At 40.6% G+C, this 23,329-nt stretch overlaps 1 protein-coding gene and 1 long non-coding RNA gene across 2 annotated transcripts; both read right to left on the bottom strand.

Moving 5' to 3' along the window:
* Positions 1–4,070: 4,070 nt before the first annotated feature.
* Positions 4,071–11,770, bottom strand: LOC135530820 (uncharacterized). The gene is made up of 5 exons (XM_064958993.1): positions 11,663–11,770; positions 10,364–10,664; positions 10,004–10,153; positions 8,237–8,467; positions 4,071–4,174 (listed from the first exon to the last, which is right to left on the bottom strand). Exons 2-5 carry the CDS (start codon positions 10,650–10,652, stop codon positions 4,071–4,073), a joined length of 774 nt encoding a protein of 257 aa, XP_064815065.1. The 5' UTR covers positions 10,653–10,664; positions 11,663–11,770.
* A 6,471-nt stretch (positions 11,771–18,241) lies between these two features.
* LOC135530821 (uncharacterized) lies at positions 18,242–20,524 on the bottom strand. Its single transcript, XR_010453905.1, has 3 exons — positions 20,491–20,524; positions 20,315–20,389; positions 18,242–18,308 (listed from the first exon to the last, which is right to left on the bottom strand). It is a non-coding gene; the product is annotated as an uncharacterized LOC135530821 (long non-coding RNA).
* Positions 20,525–23,329: the final 2,805 nt, after the last annotated feature.

Raw genomic sequence — 23,329 nt, 5'->3', positions numbered from 1 at the left:
CTGGGATGACCCTTATAAAGGCTGCCCTGGAACATGTGGTCACAGCAGTCTTCCACGAGAACATACACACCCCCACAAACTGTCTACATTAGAATATTATCCTCGATATTGTACAGGATGTGCTTGGCTATAATCCCAAAATAATGAGTTTTTAAATTAACCTCCCAGGATTCATTTCACCATCTTGTGTAAACAACAACCCACAAAGACAGGTAATTACTAATTACTAGGCAGAAGTGGATGTACTGCACCTCCACCTGCCTCTATACCCTGTAGTTGGCTATATGTTTCACTGGACCTCAATAGGACCATAGGCTATTATCATATTGTTGAGCATACAGACCGCATACAGACAATAATACAAAAGGGATTGAGTTGGTTTATTTGAAATGTCATCATGCATGGGCACCAGACAGCATTGTGGTTTCAGTGGTGCTGTCTCCTCTCTGGGTAATGCAGAAAGGTTGCTATCTCCTCACTAGTGGCTCATGAAGCAGCTTGTTTTGACAGCTGGTTGTGGACTAATTGTCTGGACATATGAAACTACCCACAGTTTAAATTAGAGAATAATTCTGATGTCATAGTGTTCATGTATAACATCAGAAGGGTTCAAATCAAAATTAAATCACGTTTATTTATATAGACCTTCTTACATCAGCTGATATCTCAACGTGCTGTACAGAAACCCAGCCTAAAACCCCAAACAGCATGCAATGCAGGTGTAGAAGCACGGTGGCTAGGAAAAACTCCCTAGAAAGGCCAGAACCTAGGAAGAAACCTAGAGGAACCAGGCTATGAGGGGTGGCCAGTCCTCTTCTGGCTCTGCCAGGTGGAGATTATAACAGAACATGGCCAAGATGTTCAAAGATGGTCAAAATTCAAAAGATGTTTAGAAGGGTCAAATAATCATAATCAAAGTGGATGTCAAGGGTGCAACAGGTCAGCACCTCAGGAGTAAATGTCAGTTGGCTTTTCATAGCCGATCATTCAGAGTATCTCTACCGCTCCTGCTGTCTCTCGAGAGTTGAAAACGGCAGGTCTGGGACAGGTAGCACGTCCGGTGAACAGGTCAGGATTCCATAGCCGCAGGCAGAACAGTTGAAACTGGAGCAGCAGCACAGCCAGGTGGACTGGGGACAGCAAGGAGTCATCAAGTCAGATAGTCCTGAGGCATGGTCCTCCGAGAGAGAGAGAGAGTTAGAGAGAGCATACTTAAATTCACACAGGACACCGGATAAGACAGGAGAAATACTCCAGATATAACAGACTATCCCTAGCCCCCCGACACATAAACTACTGCAGCATAAATACTGGAGGCTGAGACAGGAGTGGTCAGGAGACACTGTGGCCCCACCCGACGATACCCCCGGACAGGGCCAAACAGGCAGGATATAACCCCCACCCACTTAGCATGGTGGTTCCTTCCTCTGATGAAAGCATCAGGAACGACTGAATCATTTCCAGACTTTTCTGTTGAGAATAACCAGATGTACTTTGGGGGTCCACATGTATACTGCACCTCTACCATGACCACAGTAGATGGGTCATGGATGATATGGTGTTCTGCATTTCAGCAGAAATGTTCCATTACTGTGTGTTTGAGAGCCATAGAGAAGAGGATATTCCATGCCATCTCTAGTCTGTAAACATGGCAGAATAACTCCCAGTTTCCCAGACACACGTTCTCCACAGTAATAGCTTCATCTGTGTCTGGGAAACCGGCCCATGATGTATTTATCCCTTCACACATCAGGAGGAATTTATAATAAGCACAATCCTTTAGAAAAATACTATTTGTCGAGAAATGCATGCAGATATGTTACATGGATGTAGTTATCAACAGAAGTCAGGAGAGTGTTTATATACTTGTTGACAGGCTTTCACCCTGACTAATGCTGATTTTAGTGGCTGAAGCATTTTCTTTTTATCTACTACATTACTAGCAACAGACACTTGTTATTCCTGAGTTATGTCGGTCTGGTCCTACCAATAACTGAGGCTTATATAAACAGGCAGACATCCAAACGTGCCACTTTTAAAAGAAGACTTCTTCAGATACACACAGTTTTATTTTATTGTTACAATCATGTACTACTTATTCTATAGCTTAATTACATACAGGTAACTACCAAAATCAGCTACCAGTAGCGAGGCATGGGTAGAATTATGTGGCTGTTCAGTACTGATTTGTTTGTGTGTGGACGTGTTTAACTATACAAGAATAGTAAACAAACCAAAATTTGACCAACTGGGGACATTTTGTTGTCTCCACAAGTTCAACTGCTGTTTCTAGGGGGTTTAGGGTAAAGGTTAGAATTAGTGTTAGGGTTAGTAGGTTTAGGGCTAAGGTTAAGGTTAGAGTACGGGTTAGGGGGAAAATTGGATTTTGAATGAGACTGAATTGTGTGTCCCCACAAGGTTAGTTGTACAAGACTGTGTGTGCGTGTGCATGCAAAGTTGAAAAAACATGTAGACTCACCCTACTTGTAGAGAAACGCCAATGCCATCCTCCTGTCTTTCATGACTCTGTCATACAGTACACACTTTTGTTTTTGTTTTCCTAGGCTACCTGGCTAAAATGCTTGCTCGCAACCTAACTTCCTTTCATGGGCAACGATGTGCCGCTAGTTAACATTAGCCTACTACAGTATATTAGCTACATATTGAAATTCCATCCTCTCAGGCCAGGGGCACAATGTATGAATTAATGGTTGATCAGAATCGCTGGCATAATCATTGGTCAGTAAGGAGAATTAAATAAAACCACATGTCCAAATCCCCATCTCCATCCAAGGCTAATTTAGGAAAGAGAGAATTCATTATTTTTTATTTTTTTACTGAGTTTTATGTAATTGGTGTTACCACTTAGAAAAGAACTGCCCAAAGGCATGGTCCTAATCCTGGGTCAAGTCTCAAAAATGGCAGAATTGTAGTGTATGTACAGAATATCCATGTTGTACAATTTGTCCTCCACTAGATGACAGTAATGTACTACCACCTCTACTGAAAGGTAACAGATCACACTTGTATGGAGCTGTTTGAAAATGTAACGTGAACAGAAAGCCCATTTTCCAGTCGTTTTTGGGTCAAGAGTTAAAAAAAAAGAAGGAAAACACAGTCCTAATTTCAATGTAGTAAATCTTGCTCATTTGCCCCTGGTTGTGAAACGGAGCCATATTCTTTGACCTATTAGCAACCTCCGTGCTAAAATGTTCTTGCTGCTCCCACAGGATATCCTAATGTTAAAAGTGTACACCGCTGAACGTAGAGACTGGGTTTAAAAACTCTCGTAGGGTGTTTGACATTACAATTTTGGTGGGTGCTATGCTGACCCAAAGGTTCTATGGCCACAATAAAACTAAATAATGAATGAGAATGTCATGGTAATTTTAGTGGCAAGTTGGAGAATAGTTTGCCCACTATGGCTCTGTACCTACCTACACCTACTTAGTGTAATATTTCTGTTGCTGCTAATGGACACAGATTGAGGCTAGTCCTAGAGTAAAAATCAAGCTCAGTGGAGATGATTTATTGAAAGTGCTTTTTGTCGTTGTCTGGGACGAGGCTTTATCTGTGTCAGGGAAACCAGGGCTGCGGTCAGTACGTGTTTACGTTCTGGATGGTTCAATTGAATGGAAACGGTGCTGTGATGCACGACCAGTAAAAAAATAAATGGGAGGGGTTGGGGAACACTGTCAGCATGGCCACTGCCCTTTAAATATGTCATTCATTGCTTCAATTCACACTTCGCCGCACCCACAAAACGGGAGCAAACATATTTGGAAAACGTGTTGTTCGGGACAAACTGTTCTGCAACATAGCAAACAGAACGCACGTCTGCCCTTAATGTTTATTTAAATAGTTTTATTTAACTAGGCAAGTCAGTTAAAGAACAAATTCTTATTTACAATAACGACCTACCCCTGCCGCCTTATGGGACTACCAATCACGGCCGGATGTAATACAGCTTGGATTCCAACCAGGAACTGTCGTGACGCCTCTTGCACTGAGATGTAGTGCCTTAGACCGCTGCACCACTTCAGTATATAATATGACTTGTACTTGATACTTTAACAAGTCTCTGTCAGTATGACAGCTACGGTCTTTTTGGGTACTTCAGTTATCCACTGGTGTCTGATGATCTCTGGCTCCTTGTCTGTTGTTCGTGGAGATGCTGTGAAAACAAAAAGTCAGGATTGCACAAGTTACGTTGGCTACTAGGCAGTATGTCTACAATAGGTGCCTTAAAACAGCAATAAAACTATATATAATGCAATGTGTGGTTTGAAGCAATTATATTCACCTTCTAGTGCATTTCTTTAATGGAATTTATATCCATTACATCAGTCCAGAAATGAACACACATGCAAACACTCAGGGTGTCAGTCTTTTCCTGCCTCACCATAAGCTCTCACCATTGACCACACGCCCTTCTTTAATGAGCTTCAAAAAACATTTTGGGGCCGATAGAGGATCCGTTTGGCTTATTATATATTGTATTGACACGATTTGTCAGGCTTTGACACCGCACTCCTACATCGTCCAAGACTTTATGTGTAAGGGCACCCAGTCTTCTGTTTGTTGTTTGTGTCTGTTGGTTCGGTCCTTGGGCTATGAATCTTTATCACGCTACTGCCATAATCATGCAGAGTTGCAGCAAACCTTTCACATTAGGAAATGCCCAGTGAGACAGTGTCATGACAATTTATTTAGGTTACAATGGTAGAACATTACTGCCATCTAGTGGATAAAAACCACACTTGATGCAAATTGAAACATGAAATTGATTCAATCAAAGTGCTGTTGAACAAGAGTGAGCAAAATTTAGGATGAGGGGTGTTGTGATGTGACTTGCATTAATGAGATGACTGTTATTTATCGAATCAACTAACTGTGTTTAATTGTTACCCAATTAAATGAATCGTGTAACAATTAACTCATTAGGAATTTGGGGCACCACAGAAGAAGTTGATTATTCAGTACTACACAAATTGATTTAATTACTAACTAACTAAATAATAACACAGTATTCACACACACACTTACATGAGACAAAGGTCCCTAGTGGACTGACAAGATATGACGGCTTGGTACACATATGGAGAGGGAGGGGTAGATAAAGGGAGGAAGAGACAAAGAGTCAAACTTATTGTACATTTGGAAACGACCCTCAAAAAATAATAATAATACTTTGTTCACGAACCACCGCCCGTAAGGAATGTAATGTATTTACGTGTAGATGTCTTTGTCCTTGATCCTTCCACAGGAAGTGACTCGATGGGTATAAGGCTCTCGTTTTCAGTTTTTTTTCACTCCGTTTTGACTCGGAAATCAAAATAACTAAATGTACACCCCATTGACCGAAAAGGAATTGCCAACATGGTATTGATTTATAATTTGCCCATTGCATATAAAATTGAATTTGTAGAAATACTTATATAGTGGTTGGATAAATTATATGTTTCAAATACTGTAGCTGAAACTCTGAGGTGTACCATGTATGTTTTGATATCTACAGTGGCTTGCGAAAGTATTCACCCCCCTTGGCATTTTTCTGAATTTGTTGCCTTACAACCTGGAATTAAAATGGATTTTTGGGGGGGTTGTATCATTTGACAACATGCCTACCAATTTCAAAATGCAAAATATTTTTGGGTGAAACAAACAAGAAATAAGACAACAAAAAACAGAACTTGAGCTTGCATAACTATTCACCCTTCCCCCAAAGTCAATACTTTGTAGAGCCACCATTTGCTGCAAGTCTCTTGGGGTATGTTGCTATCAGCTTAGCACATCTAGCCACTTGGATTTTTACCCATTCTTCAAAGCAAAACTGCTCCAGCTCCTTCAAGTTGGATAGCTTCCGCTGGTGTACAGCAATCTTTAAGTCATACCACAGATTCTCAACTGGATTGAGGTCTGGGCTTTGACTAGGCCATTCCAAGACATTTAAATGTTTCCTCTTAAACCACTCGAGTGTTGCTTTAGCAGTATGCTTAGGGTCATTGTCCTGCTGGAAGTTGAACCTCCATCCCAGTCTCAAATCTCTGGAAGACTGAAACAGGTTTCCCTCAAGAATTTCCCTGTATTTAGCGCCATCAATCATTGCTTCAATTCTGACCAGTTTCCCAGTCCCTGCCGATGATAAACATCCCAACAGCATGATGCTGCCACCACCATGCTTCACTGTGGGGATGGTATTCTCAGGGTGATGAAACAGGTGTTGGATTTGCATTTTTTGCGTTTCTTGATGGCCAAAAAGTTCAATTTTAGTCTCATCTGACCAGAGTACCTTTTTCCATATGTTTGGGGAGTCTCCCACATGCCTTTTGGTGAACACCAAAAGTGTCTTCTTATTTTTTCTTGAAGCAATGGCTTTTTTTCTGGCCACTCATCCGTAAAGCCCAGCTGTATGGAGTGTACGGCTTAAAGTGGTCCTTCAGGGTTATCTTTGGTCTCTTTGTTGCCTCTCTGATTAATGCCCTCCTTGCCTGGTCTGTGGGTTTTGGTGGGCGGCCCTCTCTTGGCAGGTTTGTTGTGGTGCCATGTTCTTTCCATTTTTTAAATAATGGATTTAATGGTGCTCCATGGGATGTTCAAAATTTCTGATTTTTTTTTATAACCCAACCCTGATATGTACTTCTCCAGAACTTTGTCCCTGACCTGTTTGGAGAGCTCCTTGGTCTTCATGGTGCCGCTTGCTTGGTGGTGCCCCTTGCTTAGTGGTGTTGCAGAATCTGGGCCCTTCAGAACAGGTGTGTATATATATATATACTGAGATCATGTGACACTTAGATTGCACACAGGTGGACTTTATTTGACTAATTATGTCACTTCTGAAGGTAATTGGTTGCACCAGATCTTATTTAGGGGCTTCATAGCCATTTCCGTTCTATATTTTTTACATTTGATTTATTCATTTCACTTCACCAATTTGGACTATTTTGTGTACGTCCATTACATGAAATCCAAATGAAAATCCATTTAAATTACAGGTTGTAATGCAACAAAATAGGAAAAACGCCAAGGGGGATGATTACTTTTGCAAGGCACTGTATGTCAAGTATATTTTTAATTCAGCACTGTCCAATATTGATGTGCAGTAAGAATTTCATACAGAACGCTGGTACAGTGATATTCATTTATTATGGTCCTTTACCTGTACTTTACACAGATGTGACCATGACTTCTCCAAACACCCTGAGAGATACCACAAATACAGCCCAGCGCAGGTGGAGGAGATGATCGAGAGACTATTTGATATCTCAGCCTGAGGTTGAGAACCTGCTTAGTTAGGGGATAATATAAGGCCTTCACACTGCCTCTATAGGAAATAACACACTGTTGATTTGTTTCCACACTACTAATACTACAGCTACAGTCCACTGTCCATGTATTCATTAGAATTCTAATTGCTAAATGCATTATTTCACATATGACTATCTATTTTTAGACATGTAAATGTAAATGTAAAGCTCTAGTGAAGAATACACAAATACATTTTTTTTCCACACAGAAGCTCAAAAGGTAGCTTTTTGATAGTTCTTGCAAAATTTGTGGTGACCAAACCATAGAGAATGATAGAGACCTCTTGTGGCCAAACACCTGTATTAGCATTGGCAGCAGCATGGGACTTGAACCATTTTTGAAGGAAGGATCACATGATTCCATTCGGGTCATCAGTAGGGATCAGCCAATTAATTATTGTGAGCAAACATTCCATAACTGCATGTGGCAGTAGATCATCAACCTTAACTTTATACCTGTTCACTACATGTGGCAGTAGATCATCAACCTTAACTTTATACCTGTTCACTACATGTGGCAGTAGATCATCAACCTTAACTTTATACCTGTTCACTACATGTGGCAGTAGATCATCAACCTTAACTTTATACCTGTTCACTACATGTGGCAGTAGATCATCAACCTTAACTTTATACCTGTTCACTACATGTGGCAGTAGATCATCAACCTTAACTTTATACCTGTTCATTACATGTGGCAGGATGCCTCTTTCAGTTTGTTTACCAACTCATAGAAATAGTAGAAGAAGAAAATGGATTACTTCAAAATGGAGATTGCCTCAATGGCACTGCCCGTGCTCTCACAGACGCCACAATAGGAACGATATAGGAATGCTTTCTCTATCATATGACCACCATTTCTTTAAATATTTTTGTTAAAAGCAAATTAACAATTTAGTATTCCCAGAATTCTAAATGGTTGATCTCACATGAAGAACCAAAGGAGAAATATAAAATGAGGACTGCGTAAACGATGAGGACGGTGAGATAGATACAGAAACAGATCAAGTCCACTTTGTTGGCAAAGCGATGGCGTCTTGCTTTTTTCTGATCTTGTGCAGCCATTTTGTCGAGAAACTTCACCACCTTCTGGAGGGCTGTATTCTTCTTCTTTTCCTCGGAGGCTTTCAGTTTGATGACAGTAATATCAGATTTGGATACTAGACAAAGTAAGAGAAAGGAAAAAAGTTATATATAAGTTATTATAAAATAAGTGGTTCGAGCCCTGAATACTGATTGGCTGACAGCCGTGGTATATCAGACCGTATACCATGTGTATGACAAAACATACCTTTTTACTGCACTAATTTTGTTGGTAACCAGTTTTATAATAGCAAAAAGGCCTCTCTGGGGTTTGTGGTATATGTCCAATATACCACGGGTAAGGGCTGTATCAAGGCACTCTGCGTTGTGACGTGCTTAAGAACAGCCCTTTAGCCGTGATATATTGGCCATACAGTATACCACATCCCCTCAGGCCTTATTACTTAAATATAACACTATTAAATAAGAGATAAAAAATGAAGACATTTGTTGATTGTTGTAATTGGATTTACTCGCGATCTGAAAACCCAGAAGTGTGCTTTAAATGCAAGTAAAGAACATACCTCATTCGCACATTACTGCGCCGTCACTCAGAGCACATCTCACAACGCATCTGTATGTTCCTTCACTCATTCACGCATTGATCAAAGCTAAGAAACGATCCCGACAGCTAAAAATGCACAGGATTTAGTGAGGAATTTAAGATGAATAATATTAAACTCGTATCTGTTGATGACTTGTTAAACTGCCAGTATCAAATGTCTGCCAGTGTTGAATGTTCTGGTTAAAGTTTGGCTCCATTCTGGGCCGGAAACACTGATAATGTATCTGTGACCCTGTGTGATTCTACAGCAGCTGATGATGTCTGTACGGCGCCAGTAGCCAGGGTTGCTGTGCCTGGTTTAGAGTTCCTCCATTATTTAGTGCCAGTGTTGACAGAACACGTGTTCCTGAAAGTGGTTAAAAGGTTCTTCTCTAGGTAGGTGTATAACACAGGAGGCAGCTAACTGGAGGACGGCTCATTATAATGACCGGAACAGAGCTAATGGAATGGAAACCATGTGTTGGATGTATTTGATACCATTCCACTTATTCCGCTCCAGCCATTACCATGAGCCTGTCCTCACCAATTAAGGTGCCACCAACCTCCCGTGGTGTACAACTACAACAAGTTAGGAAGTATCGATAAGCACGTGAACCCGGCATATGTGTGACTGGTGCCGGGGAATGACAGTCAGGAAGTGAGAGAGGGAGAGATGCGCTTGTTCTAATCCAATCGTGACAGCAGACTTAACCTATGCCCCGCCCGCTTCTTTCCAGACGATTTAGTTAGGCTATTTACAACGCTTCACACTGTTTGTGACACAGATGCATGCTGGCAGCTGAACATGTTCTGATCACAGGTAACTACAAAAAGATTTGTATCATTATTGAATTTGGAAGGTTGAGCATTAAAATACAACTTGACTAGTTTATGATGATGAAAGTCATTTATGGGGTCCCCAGTAAAACTGGTTGCAGTAACGTCATCATGACTTCATGGTCAGGTTATAAATGGTTGTATAAGGACGTTTTGTTAATGTCTTTGGAAACCATGAAAATATATCTTGCTCTGTGGATAACTGAGATGACAGAATAATGAAAAAGTTTACCCTCTTCATTGTCTGTGTCTTTAAGCAGTGAGTCTTTGGACTTGGAGAGGCTGCAGGGCCAGAGAGTGCCACACTTAGCCAGGCGTGTGAGCACCATAGACTGCAACGTGCTCAACACCAGGATGACCAAACAGAAACAGAAGTGCTTTCCTATGGAGAACAACGAGAGAGATGTGTGAGTGTTATATGGATGCACTCTATACACATAAACACACACATTGTCATGTTGTGGTGGATTTTATATTGTACATTTGTAATAATAGAGTGAGGTCTTGTATGATGTAATGTTTTATTGATGATCTCGGCTGTTGTGTTTTGTTGTGATGTAACAGTTTAACCCTGTTTAAACAGGACACTCACGGATGATGGGGCTGCACTGGCCTCCTCCAGGCAGTAGGTCGTTGAGGATGATGGGGCTGCACTGGCCTCCTCCAGGCAGTAGGTCGTTGAGGATGATGGGGCTGCACTGGCCTCCTCCAGGCAGTAGGTCGTTGAGGATGATGAGGAACATGATGAAGCTGAGAACCAGTGTAACCTTGAATGGGATACGTTCGCCCCCTCCCAGTGGCAAGGAGAAGCTCACCACATCTGAAACAATGATCAGTATACTGGGCAGGACCAGGGACAGAAATGGGTTTTCGGACCGCATTTTCAGCGACACCTGTGAAGACAGATGGGTAGGCCAGAGAGAAAGCGTTTTTGCATCTAAACGTTAGTTTGACATTGAAAGGGAAGAGCATTACACTTCAAAATCAAACTGTCAGGCGTTTTCAGATTTTTAATGTCAATGAGTCCACATTCTTCACCATCGGTTGTGTACATCTAGCTAATGTTGATTCAAGCGTATTGTCTTTTTTGAGTGTAATTGTTGTTCAAACTCTGCCCTTAAAAACAGGAAGAGTAAAGTATCTTACATGTCCCACATAAACTACTGAAATCACCAGGAACACTCACTAACCATAGATAAATATACTTTACTCTACATGTCCCACATAAACTACTGAAATCACCAGGAACACTCACTAACCCATAGATAAATATACTTTACTCTACATGTCCCACATAAACTACTGAAATCACCAGGAACACTCACTAACCCATAGATAAAGATACTTTACTTACTCTACATGTCCCACATAAACTACTGAAATCACCAGGAACACTCACTAACCCATAGATAAATATACTTTACTCTACATGTCCCACATAAACTACTGAAATCACCAGGAACACTCACTAACCCATAGATAAAGATACTTTACTCTACATGTCACATAAACTACTGAAATCACCAGGAACACTCACTAACCCATAGATAAAGATACTTTACTCTACATGTCCCACATAAACTACTGAAATCACCAGGAACACTCACTAACCCATAGATGGAGATACTTTACTCTACATGTCCCACATAAACTACTGAAATCACCAGGAGCACTCACTAACCCATAGATAAATATACTTTACTCTACATGTCCCACATAAACTACTGAAATCACCAGGAGCTCTCACTAACCCATAGATAAAGATACTTTACTCTACATGTCCCACATAAACTACTGAAATCACCAGGAGCTCTCACTAACCCATAGATAAAGATACTTTACTCTACATGTCCCACATAAACTACTGAAATCACCAGAAGCTCTCACTAACCCATAGATAGTTGCGATCATCTCTGCCTCCTTTAGTGTTGAGTTCCACCTCCTCGGTTAGCCAGTCTCCACGGTTTGCACTAGTTGTGCTCACTTTCCCAAAGTTCAGGAACATGCCACATCCTGGAAAAGCAGATATTTGATACTAGTTCAGTCATTCATAGATCATAACATAGCTTATAACAAAAAAAATATGTGTTTCTATCAATAGGCATTGTGGGTGTAACGTATTTGGTTCCTGTTGATTCCATGATTTTTGGCTCTTGGTTCGGTTTTATCTGGGTTCTCAGGAGAGGATGGGAAAAACTAAATGGATGGAAAAACCATCACATTAAAAAAAACTGTTTTAAATGAGAAATGATTTTGAGTAAAGTAGTCAACGTTTTAAACCCTACTACAGTGGTAGTAGCCTAACTAATATTTCTGAGGGAGCCACTTTGGTGTAACAACATCACTGATAGGATCCATTCTTACAGTGGCTCTGGTATCAGGTTCTAAGGTCATCAATATCAAAGCAATGTTTCTCAAGTTCATACTAGCTGTCAATCATGGCCCTAAGAAGCTGTTTGATAAATTCTGGCAGGCATTCATTTGGAAGATAACTTGCAGTAAATATTGTCGATCATTATTATTATAATTTACAAACAATGGTGTAATGGTATTTTTTTCCTTCCCGAAACCGAGAAAAAACAGCCAAAAATCCAAGGACTGATCCAATCCAACATTTATGTGGACCATTATATTCACTGTGTCCAGCCCACTAATGAGCACCAAAATAATATCCACTGTGTCCAGCCCACTAATGAGCACCAAAATAATATTCACTGTGTCCAGCCCACTAATGAGCACCAAAATAATATATCCACTAATGAGCACCAAAATAATATCCACTGTGTCCAGCCCACTAATGAGCACCAAAATAATATTCACTGTGTCCAGCCCACTAATGAGCACCAAAATAATATTCACTGTGTCCAGCCCACTAATGAGCACCAAAATAATATCCACTGTGTCCAGCCCACTGATTTTACCACATTTGTTTTACCACTATAGCCTCATCTCTGGTTAAGAAGTTACCCACCTGCTCTGGACACTATGGCCAGTCTTTCATTAACAACTTTTACCATACCAAAGGTATCACTAATTATTTGTTTGAGCTGTGCATGGTAACAGAGGACAACGTTTCCAATCTACTATGCTTAATGAGCACAAACAAAGCAACTGGGCTGGATAACCTTCCTGCAAGATTCATAAAGGGTAGTCCTTGTGCCACTGCTAAAATGATAACGCATATTGTAAACCTTTCTATTAGTAGTGGTACATTTCCCAAGGATCTCAAAACAGCCCGGGTGGTTCCACTCCACAAGAAGAGCAGTAAAACAAATGGCCTGTGTCAATCCTCACCACCTTCAAAGTTTTTAATCAACTTGAGGGATACCTTCTGGAGCACAAACTTCTTTATGAACTCCAATCTGGCTTTAGAACGGCTCATTCCACTGATACTTGACTTATCCACCTATCTGACCAACAGAACACAAGTATGTAATGGTGATGGTTTTGTCAGAGGCCAAAGAAATATCCTGTGGAGTACTGCAGGGATCCATTTTAGGGCCTCTTATTTCTTATATACGTTAATGATATGCCAGACACAGTAGTACAAACTCTTGCTTTATGCTGATGATTCAGCCATACTGGTATCAGCTTCTTTTCTCTGTATATATCAATGATGTTGCTCTTGCTGCGGGCGATTCCCTGATCCACCTCTACGCAGACAACACCATTCTGTAGACTTCTGGCCCTTCCTTGGACACTGTGCTATCTAACCTTCAATGCCATACAACACTCCTTCCGTGGCCTCCAACTGCTCTTAAACGCTAGTAAAACCAAATGCATGCTTTTCAACTGTTTGCTGCCTGCACCCGCACGCCCGACTAGCATCACCACCCTGGATGGTTCCGACCTAGAATATGTGGACATCTATAAGTACCTAGGTGTCTGGCTAGACTGTAAACTCTCCTTCCAGACTCATATCAAACATCTCCAATCTAAAATCAAATCTAGAGTCGGCTTTCTATTCCGCAACAAAGCCTCCTTCACTCACGCCGCCAAACTTACACTAGTAAAACTGACTATCCTACCGATCCTCGACTTCGGCGATGTCATCTACAAAATAGCTTCCAATACTCTACTCAGCAAACTGGATGCAGTTTATCACAGTGCCATCCGTTTTGTTACTAAAGCACCTTATACCACCCACCACTGCGACCTGTATGCTCTAGTCGGCTGGCCCTCGCTACATATTCGTCGCCAGACCCACTGGCTCCAGGTCATCTACAAGTCCATGCTAGGTAAAGCTCTGCCTTATCTCAGTTCACTGGTCACGATGGCAACACCCACCCATAGCACGCACTCCAGCAGGTGTATCTCACTGATCATCCCTAAAGCCAACACCTCATTTGGCCGTCTTTCCTTCCAGTTCTCTGCTGCCTGTGACTGGAATGAATTGCAAAAATCGCTGAAGTTGGAGACTTATCTCCCTCACCAACTTCAAACATCTGCTATCTGAGCAGCTAACCGATCGCTGCAGCTGTACATAGTCCATCGGTAAATAGCCCACCCAATTTACCTACCTCATCCCCATACTGTTTTTATTTATTTACTTTTCTGCTCTTTTGCACACCAGCATCTCACCTATCTCTACCTGCACATGACCATCTGATCATTTATCACTCCAGTGTTAATCAGTGTTTATCACTCCAGTGTTAATCTGCAAAATTCTAATTATTCGCCTACCTCCTCATGCCTTTTGCACACAATGTATATAGACTCTTTTTTTTCTACTGTGTTATTGACTTGTTTATTGTTTACTCCATGTAACTCTGTTGTTGTCTGTTCACACTGCTATGCTTAATCTTGGCCAGGTCGCAGTTGTAAATGAGAACTTGTTCTCAACTAGCCTCCCTGGTTAAATAAAGGTGTTCTCAACTAGCCTACCTGGTTAAATAAAGGTGAAATAAATAAATAAACATCAGGGAAGGATACAGTTTACAGAAAGAAGACCCTGAGTAAGGAATTGCATTTTGTTCGAGATTGGTTGTCTGACAACAAATTGTCACTACATTTGTGAAAAACTGAATCGATTTTGTTTGGAACAAAACGTAGATTGCTTAGGGCTGACAAGATAACGGTAAACTGTGCAGGCAAGGAGGTTGAATCTCAAACAAGTGTAACTTATCTTGGTGTGTTCCGAGATCAATCCCTTTCTGGAGACCTGATTGCTAAAATTATTTCTAAAATGGCAAACAAATTGACATTTTTATATCGTAACACTAGATATTTTAACATTAAAGTTAAGAAACTGCTTCTCTCAACCTTGATTCAGTGTCATTTTGATTATGCCTGCTCTGCTTGTTATAGTGGGCTTTCAAAAAAGCTGAAAAAGAGAATGCAGGGCATGCAAAATAATGTTATAAGGTATATGCTGAATGTCCCCGCGAGGACCCACATTGGGGTACAGGAGTTCTGGGAGGTGGGCTTGTTGCCTTTGGAGTCCAGAGTGGACCAACTTAAACTTAATCATATGTTTGACATCTTAAATAATCGCGCTCCAGGTTATATGAAAAACCACATTGAAATGGTCTATAACCAACACAGTCTCAATACCAGAGTTAGTGTTATTGTCTTGTAAAATCCCAAGAGTAAACAGTACTGCGAGGAGCACGTTTTTCCATACAGGCATTTGTCTGTGGAATAGCCTTCTCTTGGAGATCAAGCAAATAAAAAGTAAAAATAGCTTTAAAAAGCAGGCAAAATGTTTCATTTGGACAAGGTTGTCTAAGTAAGGGAAACCAATCCACTGCCCCTTGTGCCCCCTACTGCTGGTCAGGTGTATTTATTTGAAGGATCGGAATGATGTTCAATTAATAGATTGTTTTAATGTGAAATGAACATGGTTGATTTTTAAGGTTAAGGAGAAGGGCAGTGAATTGTGCCACTTTTCTGGGATGTCAATATAAATTAATGTATTTATGGTGGTTTATAACTTTGTCTTGACTTTTAATCATTATATGTGTTATTGTTTTTATCATTGAGGACCACTTTGGAAACGTTTTAATTAATACTTTCAAGTGTGATATCCTCTGGGTCCACATTGTACATTTAGTTGTATATGTCTGTTGCCCAAAATAAATTCAAATAAAAATCAATTTTAAAAAATCACCAAAAATAATATTTACTGTGTCCAGCCCAAAAATAAAAACTAGACAGTCAGAGAGCATAGAAAATTCCAAAGATGACAAATAAACTGAATTGCATTATATACTGAATTGAAGTAGGCTATACAGATTTAAAAATGTTTTAGTTGTTTTTGTAACATCTTGTTTTTATTAAGATCTTTGGTAAGTAATAAGTGTGCAAGAGCGGTTTAGCAGACAGAATGAGGATTGAAGTGATGCACTTACCACTAAATACCCATACATTGATTCCGATGGCACAAAAATCTGAAGCGAAGGGGTAGTTGTACAGATTGACTTCACAGCCCACCACAGTGTTCATGATGACCATGTGCTCTATAGTCCCGTTGCTGTGCACCAGCAAATCCTTGTTGCCGTGCTTCATCGTTGTTTGCACTCTTTAGACATGAGAGGTTGAGGACAGACAACTGAGGATTGATCTACTAAAACTGTCACAACTAAACATTTGGCCACTCTAAACAGACAAGTGAAGATTGATCTAGTGAACATGTAAAAGTTGGTTTGGCGTCTCTTGCTTGAACAGTTCAAGAGTTATTGTTGGTGAGTTTTATTTCATGCTAATTTATGCAATGCTTATAGTTGATAAACATTTTGAATAGCTTACTGTGTATTCCTATGGTTCTCATTCAAATCCATGTTCATTTAAATGGTTATAGTTCAGAAAGTCTAAATAGTATAACAAATCTGTATAAAAACAATCTAAGTTGGCTCAGTTTGAACATGTAAATGCTGGTTGGTGTCGATAGCTTGACTGGTGTAAGAGCATATTTAAAATACTTTCCATTCAACCCTATGGAGCTTTTATGATCATTTAAAATACTTTCCATTCAACCCTATGGAGCTTTTATGATCATTTAAAATACTTTCCATTCAACCCTATGGAGCCTTTATGATCATTTAAAATACTTTCCATTCAACCCTATGGAGCTTTTATGATCATTTAAAATACTTTCCATTCAACCCTATAGAGCTTTTATGATCATTTAAAAAACGTTATAGTTCAAAAAGTCTAAATGTTATAACAATTCTGAATGCAAGCACTCTATGTTGGGGGCAGTCTGAACATTTGGAAGTTGGTTTCGTGTTAGTAACTTAAATCATTTAAACTCTAAAATAGGCGGAATAAATATAATAACCATGATACTAATAAGACTGAGATAAATCTAGAAGTGTGCTTTTCCAGCACCAAGCCTCCTAAAATGAATGAAACATAACATAAGTTATTGTATTCTGTTAGTGGACTCACCCATTAGTCACATGGAGTTCAGGAGTCCAGATTTTGCTGACAGGCAGGACCACCATATCATGATGATAGACTGATGTGTTCCATGATAAATCAGGGTCTTCCCAAGACTAGTTTTAAATCAAATCAAATGTTATTTGTCACATGCTCTGAATACAACAGGTTTAGACCTTACTGTGAAATGCTTACTTACGGGCCCTTTACCAACAGTGCAGTTCAAGAGTTAAGAATATATTTACTAAATAAACTAAAGTAAAAAATAAATAATAAGACAATAAAATCACAATGACGAGGCTATATACAGGGTGTACCGGTACTGAGTCAATGTGTGGGGGTACAGGTTAGTCAAGGTCATTTATAGATGTAGGTAGGGGTAAAGTTTGACATGCATAGATAATAAACCGTGAGTAGCAACAGTGTAAAAACAAAAGGAGGGGTGTCAATGTAAATAGTCCGGCTGGCCATTTGATTCATTGTTCAGCAGTCTAATGGTTTGGGGGAAGAATCATAGTCATGACAAGTATTACAAAATGTCACATTTACTTGAATGTCTCCCTTCATGTTTGATGTGTACTTACCAGTATGACCTGCAGACGACACTCGAAGCGGAGGTTTTTTGTGTCCTTTTAGGAAGAGAATAATTCCTCATCACATAATGATATAACTGTCAGTAGGTTATCTCTGAAACTCATCACATTGTACAAAACTCAATTAAAGGGAACAGAAAGTGACTTACGACAGACAGAGTTTCATACACTATTAACGGCACACTGATATTTGAGATGCATGATGGAGACTGTGGCTGACTCAGAGCTTCACTGATCAGCATTTGAGATGCATGATGGAGACTGGATGAAGTGGCTGTTTTGGATGGTTGGTTTGTACTGGCTGTGTTGGATGGTTGGTTTGTACTGGCTGTGTTGAATGGTTGGTTTGTACTGGTTGTGTTGGATGGTTGGTTTGTACTGGCTGTGTTGGATGGTTGGTTTGCACTGGCTGTGTTGGATGGTTGGTTTGTACTGGCTGTGTTGGGTGGTTGGTTTGTACTGGCTGTGTTGGATGGTTGGTTTGTACTGGCTGTGTTGGTGCTTTGCCTGGAGTCATTTCACTAGCTAAAATGGCTGCATTGGATGGAGGGTCTGCTGCAGACACTGTGGAACCAGAGACAGGTATTTCATTTCAGAATAATACATTGGATTTATATAGCGGTTTTCTAGGAACCAATGATGCCTTCCAATAGTTCAACAACACAGTGCAAGAAATGACCAACTTAAATCTAAATGAAATGGGATAAGGTTGTTGCATGTCTTCATAGTAGTGACTCAATATCTGTCAAAAGTGACCTGATACTCTATCGCTAGACAATTATCGCCCCAATACACTACATGACTAAAAGTATCTGGACATTTCATGAAGCTCGCGACAAACAGTTATTGTGCTGATCTTGCTTCCAGAGGCAGATTGGTGTTGCCACCGAGGACAGACCATTTTTAGACACTACACACTTCAGCGCTAGGTGGTCTCGTTCTGTGTGCTTGTGTGGCCTAACACTTCGCGGCTGAGCCGTTGTTGCTCCTAGCTGTTTCCACTTTACAATAACAGCACTTACAGTTGACCAGAGCCACATTGAAAGGCACTGAGCTCATCAGTAAGGGCATTCTACTGCCAATGTCTGTCTATGGAGATTGCATGGCTGTGTGCTTCATTTTATACACCTCAGCAACAGGTGTGGCTGAAATAGCCGGAATACACTAATTTGAAGAGGTGTTCACATACTTTTGTACATAAAGTGCATTCGGAAAGTATTCAGACCCTTTCCCTCATTCCACATTTTGTTATGTTCTCAAATGGATCAAATAAAATAAAATCCTCATCAACACACAATGCACCATAATGACAAAGTGAAAACAGGTCTTTAGAAATGTTTGCAAATTTATAATTTATATAAAACAGATACCTTATTTACATAAGTATTCAGGCGCTTCGCTGTGAGACTTGAAATTGTGCTCTTTCCATTGATCATCCTTGAGATGTTTCTACAACTTGATTGGAGTCAACCTGGGGTAAATTCAATTGATTGGACATGATTTGGAAAGGCACATACCTGTCTATATAAGGTCCCACAGTTGTCAGAGCAAAAACATGTCAGAGCAAAAACCAAGCCATGAGGTCAAAATAATTGTCCGTAGAGCTCAGAGACAGGATTGTGTCAAGCACATATCTGGAGAAGGGTAACAAAACATTTCTGCAGCTAGGAAGGTCCCCAATAACACAGTGGCCTCCATCATTCTTAAATGGAAGAAGTTTGGAATCATCAAGACTTCCTAGAGCTGGTCGCCTGACCAAACTGGGCAATTGGGGGAGAATGGCCTTGGTCGGGGGGGGGGTGACCAAGATCCCGATGGTCACTCTGACAGAGCTCCAGAGTTCCTCTGTGGAGATGAGAGAACCTTCCAGAAGGACAACCATCTCTGCAGATGGAGTGGCAGATGGAAGCCACTCCTCAGTAGAGACTAGTCAGGATTGAGGGAAAGATGAACAAATCAAAGTACAGAGAGACCTTAGACTGCTGGGGTGAAGGTTCACCATCCAACAGGACAATGACCCTAAGCACACAGCCAAGACAACGCGGAATGTCCTTGAGTGGCCCAGCCAGAGCCCGGACTTGAACCCGATCTAACATATCTGAAGAGACCTGAAAATAGCTGTGCAGCGATGCTCCCCATCCAACCTGACAGAGCTTGAGAGGATCTGTATAGAAGAATGGGAGAAACTCCCCAAATACAGGTGTACCAAGCTTGTAGTTTCATACCCAAGAAGACTTCAGGCTGTAATAGCTGACAAAGGTGCTTCAACGAAGTACTGAGTAAAAGGTCTGAATACTTATGTAAATGTGATATTTCTTGTTTTTTTGGGGAGGGGGTCAAACATTTCTTAAAACCTGTTTTGGCTTTGTCATTATGGGGTATTGTGTGTAGATTGATGAGGGGAAAAAACGATTTAATCCATTTTAGAATAAGGCTGTAACGTAACAAAATGTGGAAAAAGTCAAGGGGTCTGAATAATTTATGAGTGCTAATAGGAACAATAAAGATGACATTCTTCTGGTGCAATTTGTGTTGTTTTAAGAAGAGTAAAATGGAGCCCAATGTCTTACCTGTTAGCAAGAGTAGAGAGAAGAGGCAACATTTCAGCACGCTGTGGTCCATGAGTCTCATCCCTGCACGTCCTCCTGTCACAAAGTACATGGTCAGTTAGACATTGGTGCACAGTCTTAGTAGAAATGATGAGTTTCCTCCAATGAAACTGTTAGAAGAAGGACTGAAAACCTACCTTTAGATGCTTAGTGATCACCACTTGCCTTCTCCTTTCCTCTCAAGCCAAAGCCTCACCTGGGAGGACCCTTATAAAGGCTGCCCTGGAACATGTGGTCACAGCAGTCTTCCACGAGAACATACACACCCCCACAAACTGTCTACATGTTATTATGATTCTTGATATTGTACAGTGTGTGCTTGGCCATAATCCCCAAATAATGAGTTTTTAAATTAACCTCCCAGGATTCATTTCACCATCCTGTGTAAACAACAACCACAACAGACATGTAATTACTACCTTTGACTGATCAGAAGCGGATATGCTGCCACCTGTCATTAAAACCTATAGATTATTAGGTTTAAAGGCCCAGTGTAGTTAAAAAACAACATTATTTCCCTTTTTTTCATGCTATTTCCACGCTATGAGGTCGAAATAACACTCTGAAATTCACGAAAATATGATAATGCCCTTTTTGTGTAAGAGCTGTTTTTTTAAATGCTTGGAATTCCATCTGGCTCCGGTGGGAAGATTTTGGGCCCACCGCATAAGGTCACAAGGCGATCGGATGATAATGGACCAATGAACAAGAATGTTCATTGTTTATTTACATATCATCCTAGTTCTGGTGCTGGTCCCGCTCATAAGCAAGATATTGTGCAGTGTCTTTGCGCTGTCTTCCATTCAGGCAATCACTACGTCTGATTTGGCTTCGATTTGGTTTTCATAATAATTGTCAAGAGAAGTTCAGTCTGAAGTTCAGAACATCTGCATATGCACAGCACACTACTCATCAGACTGCATTGCAAAACAGGCTCGGGACACACGTGGATTTTGAAATGGGCAGCAGCAACCATTCATGAAGTAAGTGTTTAGCTACTTATTTTTAGATTATAAGTAAAGGACATGCTATTCATGAGTTTTAGACAGCTACCATTAGTATTGCTAGCTATTTTTGACTAACGGTTCTACCTGTTCGTATGGCAATTGCCATCTTTCTAAAGTACATTTGACGATATGATAATGATGGCCAACTTGTTTTCTTACTAATTACTCATCTACTTTATGTACATTTTTCCCTGGGTGTCTCCTCATATAGCGTTAGCTAGATTGCTAGCTACAGTACGAAAGTCTGTGAGCTAACTAACGGTAGCTAGCTAGCCTGTTGGCTGTTCTTCAAAATTCTGTCAGTCACCCAAAACAGACCAAGGTAGCCTACTTGATTTAGCTTGTGTCTTGTGGTTTTGATGCTAAGGTTTTCTTTTGATGGCTGTACAAAGTAAAATGCTAAAATGTACAATTTGAAGAGTATTCATTAGTATTAGAGCTAAAACGAACTGGGATGTGATTGCATTAGTAGATAACTAGCCTGACATCCAGAAGAAAGAGAGGGTATAGTAATGTTATTAGCGAGGTAGATATCTCATTAGGTGTATGTTTATCTGTGATATGATTTCAAAATAGTAAACCTTCTTGCTGTTAAATGCAAGAATTAATGTACAGTGGGGGGAAAAGTATTTAGTCAGCCATCCAATTGTGCAAGTTCTCCCACTTAAAAAGATGAGGCCTGTAATTTTCATCATAGGTACACTTCAACTATGACAGACAAAATAAGAAAAAAAATCCAGAAAATCACATTGTAGGATTTTTAATGAATTTATTTGCAAATTATGGTGGAACATAAGTATGCTAAAGGGTCAACTCTGAGGAAGACCTGCAGGATAAGGAGGACCGAGAGGTCATGGACTTCTTGGAGGAAGATGCTTTTGATGAGAAGCTACTTGGTGAAGACGAGGACGAAGAGTATGAGACACACACACACACACAGGTGAACATTGACTGGCAGAGAAACAGCTGAACTGGTTCGTGATGCTGCTGGAAGTGGCTGCTGTACATACCAAGCTGGAGGTGCATGTCGTAGAAATGTGCTAGCCTGGGCCCAGATCTGTGTATGCTGCCATGCTAATTCCTAATGTATGATAGATGGCATGCAATGTTACCATAGCAGTTGTCTATACATCAGTGGAGGCTCCTCAGAGGAGTAAAGGGGAGGACCATCCTCTGTGAATTTCATAAAAATGTAAATAGTGAAACATAAAAAGTTATAATTTTTAGACTTTTCAAGAAAAGTTAGACATTGTCAGGAGAGGTAGACGCCGACGCTACAAAGCCGACGCTACAAAGACAGGCTCCGAGAAGCACTGCAAACTGTACTGCTGGGAATGCCTATTATTTGCAAGTGATCGATTTGGTGTTTGGAGCCACACTGGCTTTGCAAATCTAAGTTGTCTAACCAAGGCAGCAACGAGACACCAAAGTACAGCTGGGCACTTGCAAACAATGGTGCTTTTGAAAACTTTTGGGGACACCCGAGTGGATCTACAGCTCAACGAACAAGCGCGCAGGGCAACGAAGCTGCACAATGAAAAGGTATTGTACTCTTCCCCTGCAATTCTCTGAATAAAAATGTCAATTTCAAGGTGACGCAACGCCTGGTTATACTGCGTTTCTGTCTAAATGTATAGTGTCTAGAGCCATGGCATCATAATGATGGTAATAAGAGGTTGATTAATTCGGGTGGGACTGTGTAGGACTTCACTGAAGGCCCAGGCCCCAGAACCATGGCACGCTACTGTGTGAACACTAAGGGGCCATAATCGTATCCAGTGGGTATTGCCAGGTTTGCAAGCCTTGCGTCACCACTCGGAATACTATAAGATGCACGTGTGTAGGTTTACCATTATGCAATCGATGTACTAGCATTACATTATTGAGTTAACCTTAGCTCAGAGATGCACAGTTAGAGAGAGAGCATATATGCTATGTATATTGTGAATACCATTAGACATTCCACCAA

This window comes from Oncorhynchus masou, unplaced genomic scaffold (assembly GCF_036934945.1).
Source record: "Oncorhynchus masou masou isolate Uvic2021 unplaced genomic scaffold, UVic_Omas_1.1 unplaced_scaffold_1433, whole genome shotgun sequence".
Classification (NCBI taxonomy): domain Eukaryota; kingdom Metazoa; phylum Chordata; class Actinopteri; order Salmoniformes; family Salmonidae; genus Oncorhynchus; species Oncorhynchus masou.
This window is presented reverse-complemented; position numbering and strand designations above follow the sequence as displayed.

Excerpts from the sequence above, each read along its gene's own strand:
- LOC135530820 (XM_064958993.1), bottom strand. The coding sequence starts at position 10,652 with ATGCGGTCCGAAAACCCATTTCTGTCCCTGGTCCTGCCCAGTATACTG. Across the intron at positions 10,154-10,363 it reads CCAGTGCAGCCCCATCATCC|GAAAGCACTTCTGTTTCTGT; the intron begins GTGAGTGTCCTG and ends TGTTCTCCATAG. Across the intron at positions 8,468-10,003 it reads AGACACAGACAATGAAGAGG|TATCCAAATCTGATATTACT; the intron begins GTAAACTTTTTC and ends TACTTTGTCTAG.